Source organism: Myripristis murdjan, chromosome 4 (assembly GCF_902150065.1).
Source record: "Myripristis murdjan chromosome 4, fMyrMur1.1, whole genome shotgun sequence".
NCBI classification, from domain to species: domain Eukaryota; kingdom Metazoa; phylum Chordata; class Actinopteri; order Holocentriformes; family Holocentridae; genus Myripristis; species Myripristis murdjan.
In genome coordinates, this window is record NC_043983.1 from 31,511,748 (window position 1) to 31,525,653 (window position 13,906).

The 13,906-nt window shown below is 41.8% G+C and overlaps 1 protein-coding gene across 1 annotated transcript in view; it reads left to right on the forward strand.

The window, feature by feature from the left end:
* Positions 1 to 13,906, forward strand: part of naaladl2 (N-acetylated alpha-linked acidic dipeptidase like 2) — a 331,707-nt gene that overhangs the window by 150,307 nt on the left and 167,494 nt on the right. The window contains exon 8 of the mRNA XM_030048811.1: positions 3,493 to 3,585. Within this exon, the coding sequence (XP_029904671.1) occupies positions 3,493 to 3,585 (93 nt within the window). The remainder of the gene's footprint in view (positions 1 to 3,492; positions 3,586 to 13,906) is intronic.

A 13,906-nucleotide genomic window follows, 5' to 3' on the forward strand; every position in this document is an offset into this window, starting at 1 on the left:
TGAAGAGGAAAGGGAAGAAGAGAGAGAGACCGTGGGGGAACATCTACACAGGCAGAAACTAAACTAAAACAGGAGAGACTGAGCCTCCCTCAAAGCTCAAATCAGAATTATATTTTCCATAGGTTAAAGAAAATAAATAAGTCTTAAGATTGTTGTAAAAAAAAAAAAAAAAAAAGAGAGAGAGAGAGTTTGCCTCCTGGTTTCTGTAGGTAGACTGTTCCAGAAGAAGGGAAAGCTGCAGAAAAAGGCTCGGGGGCCAGCTGACATCTTTTTTTTAGCACTGCTGTGTTTTGATGATTTGAAAGTGGGTGCAGTGAGCCGGTCCCAGCTCTGTGGTTTATGAATGTTGACGACTTTGTTAGCGCACCATAATGTGGGTGTTTCAACCAAAAACTCAAATTTGAAAATGATATGTTTTTAGTACCTGTGCGTGATTTGCAGAATGCTTTGTCGTGAAATGGGCCAAACGTTGAAAATGCCTGGTATGCTCCTTTAAGGTCCCAGATCAAGCGCAGCGCCTGTGCAGAGTTTTCCCTTCTCGCAACCATTTGGTAATTTCCCGGCTCACCATGACAGAATTTGTGCCAAAATGGGCTCCGGAGAGCAGTGTCGGTACGAAGCGGTTGGTGCAGTGCAATTTTAGTGCTCCAAAATACACTCGCACCGCCGCCTCCTCAGACCACCTGTTAGTGCCACGCAGGCGTTCTGTCCCTTATTGTCCCTTATTTGTGGCTTTCAGCAGCAGAGGCACAGCCATATGGACCACCCAAAATCACAAGAACCCATTCTGTGTGTTATGCTTTCCTGTTTCACTTTGATATCAGTTATCAAGCAGATCAACACCAGCAGTGACCACACCCACTTACACTTTCCTAAGCCCTTTGTCAACGCTTATCATTTGTTGCTTTAGGACCATCTGTGCTGGAAAAAAATAGCAGTCTTTACCTGATAAAGTGCTGTACGGTGAAAAATCTTGGTTTTGAAAACTGAACACTGGCTATCTTCAGTTTGGCTCCAAATAAGACTGGCTATGAATTATGGGACACAGAGAGTTAAACCCTGTGCTCTGCAAAATGATCAGTTTCAAGTCGGTTTGTCTCATTTTCAGTCTTAAAATCTTTGCATTTTTTTCAGACGAGTGCAACAACTCGGCCATTGGGATGAGACTGTAGTTTCACTTGTTTCAGGAATTCTTCTGGGAATAAGGCTAAAATAGGACCACTGGCATCGAGGAAATGACACTGGCAGATCTTTTACCCATTTTTGACTAAGACTAAATAATTCAGAGACTCATAAACTAAGATGGAGATTGTTTGCAGTGGAGGACACAAGATACTTTTCATTTTCATTCTCGCCTTATTTGTTTAAACATATTTTTCATCGTTTTGTGTTCATACTTTTGCAGTTCAAGAGAAAATGTAATTAACCTTTACCCACAATTTAATAAAAAGTACATGCTGTTTTTTAAAGCATGTTCTCGATTTAGCTTATTTAGTGAGTTTCAAACTCATTACACCCCTTGCCATAATTATGTGAATGTAGTTGATTGCATTCATTTCTTTTGTTTAGGCTGTTGATTTGTTGAATTCACGGTGTAATTGTTTAGTTGAAGAGGCTTTTGATAAATTTTAATGGGTAGTTATTTATCAGTAAAGTTTTACTTCAGCTGAAACACTCAGGCGATATCAAGGTGTTTCCTGCTGTTCAAGAAACTATGAGTTCATAAGAAACCACTGACAAAGATGCTGACAGCTGATGGGTTTTATTCTTTATGAGACTGGACGAATGTTACAGACATAAAGTTTTCTTTTTTTTTTTTAATCACATCAGCACAACCATAACTGTCCAATATGTTCAACGCAGCTCTCAATTTCAATTCATTGTGAGCAGTTCAACCTCACATTTTCACATTGTGTGCATGATTGCATGTTACACACATAAATTACCTCTTTGGAACTGCAAAATACATTTTTCTACCAGAACAGGGTTTTATTCCCAGGTTCCATAAGCATTTATAAACTCATGCTGTTGTTGGCAGCGTGAGCCATTACAAAAAAAAAAAAAAAAAACTTTTTTCCATGTTAATAAAACTCTTTTGGTCATTTTACTACTAAAAAAATAAATAGTAAGTATAATACAGGATTGAAAATCTCAGAAGATCTCCAGGATCCAAACAGCATCTTTATGGAATAAACCTCCTAAAGCTACTGAATGCTCATCCAAAGGGAGCCTATAAAGGTACATTATGCAAACCCTCAGCAAATTTGCAAAGCAAAGTGAGAACCTTTAGACTCACATGACCAAAAATATGGAAGCACTTTTTAAGGTAAAAGGAAGAAATGATGTTGCTTTGTTCAATGTCAATTTTCTGCACAGGGAACAGGGCGGGCACCTGAGCAGCTGGTGAAGCTCGGTGGTGATGTGGTACAGCACCACAGTTTATCAAAAACAATGTTTAGAGGCACAGTGGTGTTTAGAGTGGATGAAGCTGTCAAACACAGGCAGGGCCTAACCTGCTTTTGGCTGGTGGCTGCTTTTATTTTCCCATCCTGTGTCTGAATGATGCTCCTTTTACCTGATATATGGTCTTTTCTCTAACAGCCTGTTGAAATTGCTCACATCATTTTCTTTTTTAATTCAATTTGTGCATTTCCCAGCCCGGTATGCTTAAGTGTATAAAAACAACTTGATGGCTTGAAAACTTTGTTTTCCCAATAGCATCCTTGGCAGAGGCTGTGAGCCATGCTGTTTCTCATTTACTCCTTTTCTCTGGGCTATTACTAACACAATGAGGCTTCAGCATTCTCCCATATCATCACACTGGGGACAAATTCACACTCAGCAGCCTTTCTCTTAGCAGGGCTGCACAATATTGTTTTTTGCCGATATCTGATATGCTGATATTTTCCAACTCTTGGCTAATTTCCGATTGCTGATACCAATATATGCACAATTTTTCCCACTTAATTGCAGAGAACATCAAGTCTGTCCTGTAGTGGAATAAACATATTATTATGCATACTCATATTGTGATGGCCTATCAGCAGATGCAGACTAAAATAAAATGCTTTTCAAAATGTGCATATTCACTGGGCAAAATACAAAAATTACTTCAGCTTAGGTTATGTAAAACAACAAATTTAATTTTTATTAGGGGTGCACAATACTGTTTTATTTTTTTGCCAATGTCCAATATGCTTATTAATTTTAAAGCCTATGTCCGATATGCTTATATTAATTTTAAAGCCAAGTACGGAAGACTTACCAATATTACCATGAATTCCTTTTTATTAGTACCTTTTTTTTTTTTTTCCTGTTTTTGTATATAGTCTTGTTTTTAGCAATGGTGGTTCAGCTGACAGCAACACTGCTGGGGCTCATACAGCCACAGCTGCTCATTGTTGGTTTCATGTGTGACATCACATACAAGAAATATCCCATCTGCTTTGTCATTTCAACACTTTCAACAGTTTCTCTTGTTGGTTTTCGCAGAGCGAAAGAAGATCACACTGAATATTGGAAACCAGTCAGCCTACAAGAAGATCTACAACGTTGTAGGATACCTGAAAGGAAGGAGGAACCCAGGTAAGGCTGTAATTGTCCTTTGAAGCCTGGTCTCAAAAGTTTGGTCCACACATCTACATTTTAGTGTTGTACAAGTGCAAGGGGAAAATGGGCAAAATTAATTTCTCTTGCACAATGATAGTAGAAAAACATGTCAAACAGAGATAAAACAAAACAAAAAAAATTATAGATCTATAGTAATATGTAGATAAATATATTAATCAACAAATAAACAAAATAAAACAAGGTGCATCACAAACCAAAGACAGCCACTGAGTCCAGATTAGCATATAGATGACTTTAGACTGAACTGCCCAGCTTTCTTTATTACCTGATTGGAGCAACACTGTGTGTGTGTGTGTGTGTGTGTGAGTGTGAGTGTGTGTGTGTTTGTGTGTATGTGTGTGTGGTGTTGAGCAGAACTTTATGCATGTAGGGCCAGCACATGTGTGTTGTGTGTTGACTGAGGAGTTTGTGACCCCGGATGCTGAAGCCACGTTTCATCGTCTCGGGTGACAAACTGCCCTCATGTAAACAGCGCCTCCCGCTGTCTCAGCTGACCTCACCCGGCCATGTTTTCTCTGTAATACAACACCAGCAAATACACAGAAAGTATTAAGACAACAAAACAGATAATGCTCTAACATTTTAAAGGCTGTTTCACTCCAAAGTGACACCAAAATGTGCTGTAGCATGAGTTTGCAGAATATCTATGTATGAATTTTCCGCATGGCAAGTATACACACCAAGCCCAGCACTAGACAAATAATGCAACTATTATTTCTCAGAGAAAACTGATTTCAGCACAGTGTTGCAACAGTGACTGTGTTGTTGTCTGTTACTTTAAGAAAAAAAAAGAAACAAACAGAAGAAAAGAGAGAAAACTGTTGGTCCATCCAATTTTGAGTTCTACAGACTCATACATGTAGGTGTGTGTGTGTGTGTGTGTGTGTGTGCACGTGCACTACATGGCCTCCAGCACTGGCAGATGAGTACATAAAAGTGGTGGTTAGTCACCATGATGATGTTCACACAAGGAGAACAGGCTTCTCCTTTAGCACTGTAACTGTGCCGTTTAATATTACAGCAGGAGCACATTTGGTCGACTGTCTGCTGTGTGATGAGAGTCACTCGCCGGGATGGTGTTTGGGATATCGTTGAGCAAGAGGTTGCGATGGTTGATCACATGTTTTCACAGATGGAGTTCCTTAAAAAGGCAAAGTGATTAAAGATTCGGTGTTTGCTGCAAATAATCCGCACAGAAATTTGTAGTCGATGTGAAACAGCTTTAAAACTGTAGGAGGCAACTTGGCACTTTGGCAGCCCAGATGGCAGTCAAATGCCGCTGTTTGATTTTCTTTTTTTTTCTTTTTTTTTCTTTTTTTTGAGAACTTGACGGACTTCAGTACCCAGAAATCCTTGGTAATCTAATGTTTCACGTCATATGGGAAGGAATCTAGAGGGAGGGAAGATTCCCACTGCTAAAACTTACAAGTGTTTGCATTAGTTGGAAACAATTAACAGTGTTAAAGCGGTAATTTAACTGTTTGACTGTTGAGTGATTTAGGGCCCACTCACATTGGCAAGTTTGAGCCCGTATCGTGCTAAAGCCAAAATCCCCCCCTCCCCAGTCCCCGGCTGGCCTGCACTCACATTACCTTTTTCCCAAACGCGCCCAAGCACGATTGCCCCCGGTGTGCGCGTCATCACGTTGAAATACGACAACAGGCATGGCCCGACGTCATTATAAATCAATGTAGTTCAAATACATCATGTCTTCCTTTTAACTAAAAAACGTTTTTGGTCCTTTTAATCAGACATGGGATGTTTATTTACCTTGACAGTTTCGGAGGTAACTTCCTCCTTCTTCAGAAAGGTCCAACTGACAGCCGGAGCGGCACCTGTCAGATCCGGCAGACCAGGTGACCGGGTGGCCGCGGTGCCGCGGCCAGTGCCAGCCGGTGCCGACGCGGTGCCGGCCAGCACCAGGTCTGCTGGATCTCCGCGCACACAGACTGCTGTACTTTCATTATAAACCGACTTTTGTTTATACGCGGTTGCAGCAGCACAACAGACAATGACACAGACAACATGGTTGATTATTGATTGCGCAACGCGGCCATTCGCCGGTAATCGCGCTGCGCACATTAAACAGTTTTGCAGAGGCAGGAGGAAAGTTGCATGATTTACGTCCGCGCACTGCGTGCGTGACTGTGCATGTGCTCATGTACGCGCCCGTACCGTGCAGAAGCACACCTCCTCCAACCGTGCCAGAGCGGGGGAAGTGTACTGTATTCAAGCACGATACGGAGCGATCACACTGGTCAAAGAATCCGGATTTTAAGGGCAATCGTGCTTGGGCGCGGATCAAACTTGCCAGTGTGAGTGGCCTCTTCGATGGTGTCAATAATACACAAAGCCACTCCTCCTTCCCTCCCTCGTTTGGCCAGTGAGGTCTGGGATTGGCTCCAGCACCTTGTGACCCTAATTAGAATAAGCAGCTTGGAAAATGAATGAATGAAAAGATTACTTTATGTCCGAACCTCAGCTAAAAAATATGGTGAAACTGCAGACTCTCAGCAAGAAGGTAAGTGTTAAATGAACTCTGTCACTGCTGATTTATGAAGTTTGAAGATTTAAGATTTAGTTATATTTAAATGTGATTATTCAGTAGCAAAAAAGCTAAATAAGCATTTGAATAATCAGTCAAGAACAGAAGAGAGAAGGGTGCAAAAAACAGTGTAAAGTACCTTTTACTTTTGCCTTCTGGAAAACAGTGTATCTTTACTACTGCACCAGTAGGGGTAGATAAGTTTCTAACCAATGAAACCTTGACAAATTTTTGAACGATCCCGGCCTCCACTCGTCCTATCAGATTAAATTGTGTTCCTCTGGTGATCTGATTTCCTATTGGTTTGCACTTGGTCCTGCCATCGCGACCCAACATCCTGTTATCAATGGGAATATCCTCAAATCAAGGAAGCAGGAATCATGTAGTCTTGTAACATGCTTGGATGTATTTTGAATTTGCTAATTTCTCTTTTTCTACTTGTCTCGCTTTGTGTTTCTGTATGTCTGTTTTTCACATTTCCTCTCCCAGTCTCTCCTCTCTGTCCCGGTTCATTTAGGAACATGTCCTTTAAAGGTTTTAATGGTGACGCAGCTCCTCTTTCCTTCCTGCTGCTGCCCTTCTCTTTTAATTGTTGCTCTGTGGAGGAGACCCTCTATCGTGTCCTTGCCTCACCCCCCTCACCGCCCATCCCCCCATCCACCCCCTTCCCTAGTCCTTGGCCTAACATTACTCTGTTGGGGGACGCGTGGCTACCTGTCCTGCCCAATCGCTGGTGGAAAATTACCTTGCTGATTTACAGTGTGATATTAGGCAGCCATAATGGGCCACTAAAGCAGATAATATGAGCCACAAATCTCTGGGAGGAGCGGAGCTTTAACTGCCTGTTGGCGTTTGATCATATGTCTGTTCCTTTCTCATTTATCCTGAGCCTATACAGGCCACAATGAACATCCCGGCACATTCCCAAAGGTTATGTGCGGGTGGTACAGCCCACAATAATATAGAGGGCCATTCTGAATTAATCTGTAATGCAATATCCCCACAACACTTGAAAAAAGTAAATTAATTTTGAATTGATTGCCAAGCACAGGCCTCCAGAATAATAGGGAAACTTTTACTTCTCTGTCAAACAGCTTCACTTTTGGTTTATTTCTCTGCATGTGGCCAAGCTGAAATACACCACACACTCTCTCAACTGTTCAGGTAGGAGAAGCAGAGCTCACTAACTCAAATACTTTGTCAAAGTGTGTGCCAAGCTTCCAGGAGATTAGTCCATGGTCAACTTCTATATTAGGTGATGAGAAGATAGTGAAGTTATCCATGTGTTCCTGGTAGATCATTGGCTCCAGCGTTTCATCCTAATTCTTTAAGTCAGAATTCTTATTTTTTGCAACAATAACTTGAAGTGTTTTGAATTATTTGGCTTGATAATTTGCGTAATAAATAAATAAATAAATAAATAAATAAATATCATTAATCATTACAACTGATGCAGCCAGTTTTATTTTTGGAACTATTTCAGATGAGCAATCATATATTCATCTGCTGTGCAGTGATATTTTAGCTTTGCTCTGTCTGCACTGGAAAGTAGATGCTGGTGATGCACACACATTGACATGAACTGTGGCTCTTAAGGTTTTAGACACCTGTTAGTTGAACCACACATGACCAAGGGATAATAATTACACAGAAATGATCAAAATTAATGCCTACATGTCAGAAAGATTTATAGTTGTCATTTGTTCTTACTCTTAACTATACACAGAGCCATGGTTTTGAGAGATAATCACAGATCAACAAAATCTCTTCTTGCTAAGTTCAATAAATGTATCTGAGGTAGCCATGGTAACACTGGTGAAGACAAATCAGACAGCACATTCTCATCATACATACCAACACACATTATCACTGTTGCCAAATTGGTGAATTTCTCGCTACATTTAGCAAATCACCCCCACCAACCCTGATTACTTTATTTCTCAAAAGTGACTAGCGACAAATCGAAAGACTTTTTCCAACCAGAGGGAATACGGTTAATGTGCTGCCTCCCAAAGCATTTGATGACAAAGATGTCTGATGATCACACGGCCTCCCATAGGCAGCGGGGCTCCCTTCCCTCCACTCACCGCAGGACTAAACCAAACACGCTGATATGCAAATGAGTGTCGATGTCATCTGGCAAGAGTCTTTCTCAGCAACCGATCGGTACTCTCAGGACTTGGACAGCATGAAAATATAACATGAACTCAACATCAGCTCCAAACAATGAGAGTAATATACACTATATTACCAAAAGTATTCGCTCACCTGCCTTTACTCATACTATGAACTGAAGTGCCATCCCATTCCTAACCCATAGAGTTCAATATGATGTCGGTCCACCTTTTGCAGCTATTACAGCTTCAACTCTTCTGGGAAGACTGTCCACAAGGTTGAGGAGAGTGTTTATAGGAATTTTTGACCATTCTTCCAAAAGCGCATTGGTGAGGTCACACACTGATGTTGGTCGAGAAGGCCTGGCTCTCAGTCTCCGCTCTAATTCATCCCAAAGGTGTTCTATCGGGTTCAGGTCAGGACTCTGTGCAGGCCAGTCAAGTTCATCCACACCAGACTCTGTCATCCATGTCTTTATGGACATTGCTTTGTGCACTGGTGCACAGTCATGTTGGAAGAGGAAGGGGCCCGCTCCAAACTGTTCCCACAAGGTTGGGAGCATGGAATTGTCCAAAATGTTTTGGTATCCTGAAGCATTCAAAGTTCCTTTCACTGGAACTAAGGGGCCAAGCCCAGCTCCTGAAAAACAACCCCACACCATAATTCCTCCTCCACCAAATTTCACAGTCGGCACAATGCAGTCTGAAATGTACCGTTCTCCTGGCAACCTCCAAACCCAGACTCGTCCATCAGATTGCCAGATGGAAAAGCGTGATTCATCACTCCAGAGAACGCATCTCCACTGCTCTAGAGGCCAGTGGCGGCGTGCTTTACACCATTGCATCCGACGCTTTGCATTGCACTTGGTGATGTGTGGCTTGGCTGCAGCTGCTCGGCCATGGAAACCCATTCCATGAAGCTCTCTGCGTACTGTACTTGGGCTAATCTGAAGGTCACATGAAGTTTGTAGCTCTGTAGCAATTGACTGTGCAGAAAGTCGGCGACCTCTTTGCACTATGCGCTTCAGCATCCGCTGACCCCTCTCCGTCACTTTACGTGGCCTACCACTTCGTGGCTGAGTTGCTGTTGTTCCCAAACGCTTCCATTTTGTTATAATAGAGCTGACAGTTGACTGTGGAATATTTAGGAGCGAGGAAATTTCACGACTGGATTTGTTGCACAGGTGGCATCCTATGACAGTTCCACGCTGGAATTCACTGAGCTCCTGAGAGCGGCCCATTCTTTCACAAATGTCTTGTTTCACAGTCTGCATGCCTGAGTGCTTGATTTTATACACCTGTGGCCAGGCCAAGTGATTAGGACACCTGATTCTGATCATTTGAATGGGTGAGCGAATACTTTTGGTAATATAGTGTATTATAAAGAATAATAGAATATCAGATGCTACCTGAAGGCCTTATGACAGTAACACAGATGAACGCCAAGATACAAACCTGATCAAAGTGCTGTAATTCATTGCTACAATTCCAGTATAAGATTCCTACAAAATGCTTATATATTCTAATAAATCATTTTAAGGGCAAACTCATAATGGCAAAAAAAAGCAAGCAACAGATTGCGTATGTGCATTATTGAATTCTTGCCTTATATAGCACAATATGCCTTAGCACACCTTCCTTCTTGTGTACAAACAAAATTGACACTAACTGGCACAGAATTAAACAGGGCACTTAATCACAAAGTATCTCCACTAAACATCAGTCGCCAGGGGGGCAGAGTGCGAACAATGATTTTCACCATACCTGCATCGCTATCCTAATTATCTCATAATTACTGCTGTTAACTTTCAAATTTCAATAGAATGGGGAAAAAAAGAAAAAAAAAAGCTACCAGTGACACAATACTGAATCTCAGTCGGTGTCTTTTGGGCCATTGATTACCCTGCTCTAGCCTAAGGACACAGGGAATATGAAATAAAAGTGAAAGCATAGCAACTATGAGGGCCTGCAGATCTCCACTCACTCCCAGACTGATAACATTACCCAGAGCCTCAAGTCACACTCGTACCACTTTTCCACCAGGCCAGTTTGAGGGCTGGTTCAGAGCCAGCATCTAACCTTGAACAAGTTCTTTGTGTTTCAACAGCTAGAGAACTGGCTCTCGGCCAGGAAAGTAGCGCCAAGTCTTTGCTGGGCTACAACAAAGAACCAACAATGAACCATTTACATCTGGGGCTGGGGTGGGACTATCGATCAGTGTTTCCAACAGCTGAGTCGAGACCTCGCTGAATACGTCAAGGAAAAGCCGAGTACCACATCAAAACAGCCGTGAAGCATCATGCTATTGAACTAGGCTGTTCCAACCTGGCTAGTTGAAGAATTATATCAACCTCTGACATGTTTTACAGTGTTTTCCTCATGTAAGTGCAGCAGCCAGCCTCCCCTGTTCTGCCTGTTGTTCCTCTGGCCGGTGGCTGCTGCAGCTGCAGTGTAGTCACTGTGAGGAAACTGTTTTCCCATCACGTCCTGCACGCTCCAACGGGACAGCTGCAGCAAAAATGTGTATCTGTGGCTGGGAAAGCAGACTTACATACATGACATAATGATGTGGCTCACTTGGCAGCTCTAGCCCAAGGAAAAGCAAACCTTTTCTTAGAAGTTTAAAAGTTAAAAGTTGGTTCCACTTTAAACTTTTGCACCAGACCACCACTAGGTTCCTGTTTATGGAAAGAGGGTATTTAATGACCAAAACCCCCATCCTGCTTCCCTAAAAGCATTCCTTGAGGTCTTAAAAACAGCTCCATCAAGAAACTTATCTATTCAACTTTTACACAAAAAAATCAGAAATGACAGTAATATTGGGAAATACATCATGTGCTTCAATCAAATCCACATTTCTAGTACAGAGTTGTCTTAGAAATAAATTTGTAGTGTACACTATGACAATTAAAGCCACTTTCATAAAACTCAGGCTGGGTTGGGCAGAGGGGTGTCATGTTTGACAGCAATCATGGCTGTTTTAAAGAAACAAATTCAACCACAGAGCTGTTCTAGTTATAACAGTTGTAGCCAAATTTGGTTATTAGACCCTACAATAAAAGAAGTTGCCCCGAAATTGGTGCTTTTTAGAAGGGACCAGCCTCTTGGATACCTGCTTTTCCAAGTGGGACTTTATCTAGTCTGGACCCTTTGTCTGTGGAGCTGAGCGGAGAAAGAGCAGAGGAGAAGCAGGAGAAGGAGAAGGATCAAACGCTGATCCTGCTGTGAGGAACTGCTCGAAGTTGTGCCCTGTGGCGACTGAACAGAATCGACTGGCCGGCGATTCAGTTCAGAGAAATGAATCCGCAGTGGAGGTCCTGACACAAAGAGACAGGCGGGTCTTGCTTCTCTTTTCTTTGCCTGATATCAGGACTGAACTGTCAGCTCGTTACAGTCCCTTTCCATCTTCAGTCTGACATTGCCTCCACTCTAACCGATTTCTGTGGCGGATTTGATTTTCCCGAACCAATCACAAGAGACCAACCTAGCCGGGAGGTGGGAGGGCAGGGGGAACAACCCCCAGAATCACAATATTCTCATCAGCATCCAGACATTGAAAAGACATTGCCGTGATTTGAGCCGATTCAGAAGAAAACAGTGTTGTGATTCTGGGCTAAAATCACCAGGATTTCCTTGTTACTGAATCCCATTGCAAAGTAGAGTTTGATGAGGTCATTGGCGAGCAGCACGCAAAGTCAAGCTTCATGTCCTTCCTTGACCAAAAAAAGAAAGAAAAAAAGAAAGGGAAAAAAATGTCTTTTTCTCAGAATATTACTCCCAGCCCATGGCTCCATTTCCCTCCACCCCCTACTGTGACTCTAATATGCTGTCAGAATATTGAGAAGACTTGCCACCTGTGTATTGTTATGTGTTAACCGAGGAGATATTTTATCATCCATTATCTCATGCTATTCGGCTCTCACCGTCCGGCACAGCTTGATTACATCAACAATGTTTGTCCCGCCCTACAACGGTGCCAATTGGCTCAGTTGGGTTTTCAGCAGAGAAATCACAATTGACCTGAGCAACATCAGACCTGCAGAACCACTCAGAACTGTTTAAAGTGAGCGTGTGGTTCACGAGTCTGGAACCAGGCTGCTCTTTCCCGTGCCGACGTCCCTCGTCCTGCAACAGAACGCCTCTTTAATACAAGGGTCACTAAAGAATCAGAAGGTGGTGAATGCCTCCTTTTTAATATGAATTCCCAAACCATATTGGTTTTATATTAAATGTTTTTATATTAATAAGCCTTTTTATATTTTGTTTGTTTTGTTTTTAAATATTCCACTTTGGCATTGGACTCACCCTCTGAATACTACAGGTATCGATTGAAGAACATATAAAATGTGAAGCAAATTGGCCTTTCACTCATGACTGATTTGCAGCAGTTTTTATAATAATGGCTGTTGATGTAATTGGCTCCTGGAAGCTCTCCCATCCAGTGCAGTAATACACTGCCAAACTCCTGGGCTGGTAGGCTCGTCTAAGTGCTGCTTTCCTCAAACAAAATCATCACCGCTTTATGTGTTGAAGTGATGAAGTTTTCTGTGTTCATCTCGTCGCCTGCAGCGATCTGCTTTGTGCATCCACACTCAACATTCTGTCTTTGTGGAAAATGTAAGGCATACAAAGAAGCCTTGAGCATCTGTGTGTGTGTGTGTGTGTGTGTGTGTGTGTGTGTGTGTGTGTGTGTGTGTGTGTGTGTGTGTGTGTGTGTGCAGACAGACTTTTGTATGGAACCTTATATTTTAACACTGTACTCAAATGCAGGTTTTTGTGTACTTTTAATTTACCCTAGGTTTTTTTTTTGAGTGTTTTGTGAAAAGTATTTTGTCAGTCTTTCTTCACATGCTTTTATTGTTTTTGATGCTATTATTCCACTGCGTTTTAAAAGCATATGCCTTACATTTTGTTCTTGCATTCATCAGAATGCCTGGAGTTATTTTTTATTCTGATGCAAAACATATTTTCACTTCAAAAATGCCGACTTTAAAGGACTCTGTTGTTGCATGTTTTAGCCCATTTAGTACGCTGTAATGCTTGATGCTTTTCAAAGCATACCATGATTTTTTGATTTTTGAATATTTACTTGATTTCCGTGTTTTGTTTATTCAAACATTCAGTTGATAAAACCGTCTTAAAATGCTCTACTGCTCCAGCAAACATTTTTGCCTGTGTTTAGAAGTTGCAGATGTTTTAATTTACTGTAGTTGTCGAACAAGCTTTAATCCAGGGACTATTTTGTTGTGTGGGTTTCTCTGTGCAATAGAGAGAAAAGGCTAAAGATAGAGACATAGAACTTTATTATCCATTTCTAGAAATTTGTCTTTGGCTCGATCAGGTTGCACAATTATAAAAACATGGCACAAAGCTGTAAATATAGCACATAAAGCAAAGTATAAAACCATAACTCAGAACGACACTCTCAGCTAGAGCACAGGTCAGTGAGGACGGATCCAAACTCACTCGCTATTGTCATTCATCTGAGCGCAGCTGAGCGCCCACGCGTGCCGAGTGTAAAGGGGCTGGTGATAGTGGAATATATTAGAGGGGTTTGGAGATCATCTTCAGAGAATTAAATATATCAGAAGAATAAATCAATAATAAATCAGTGAAA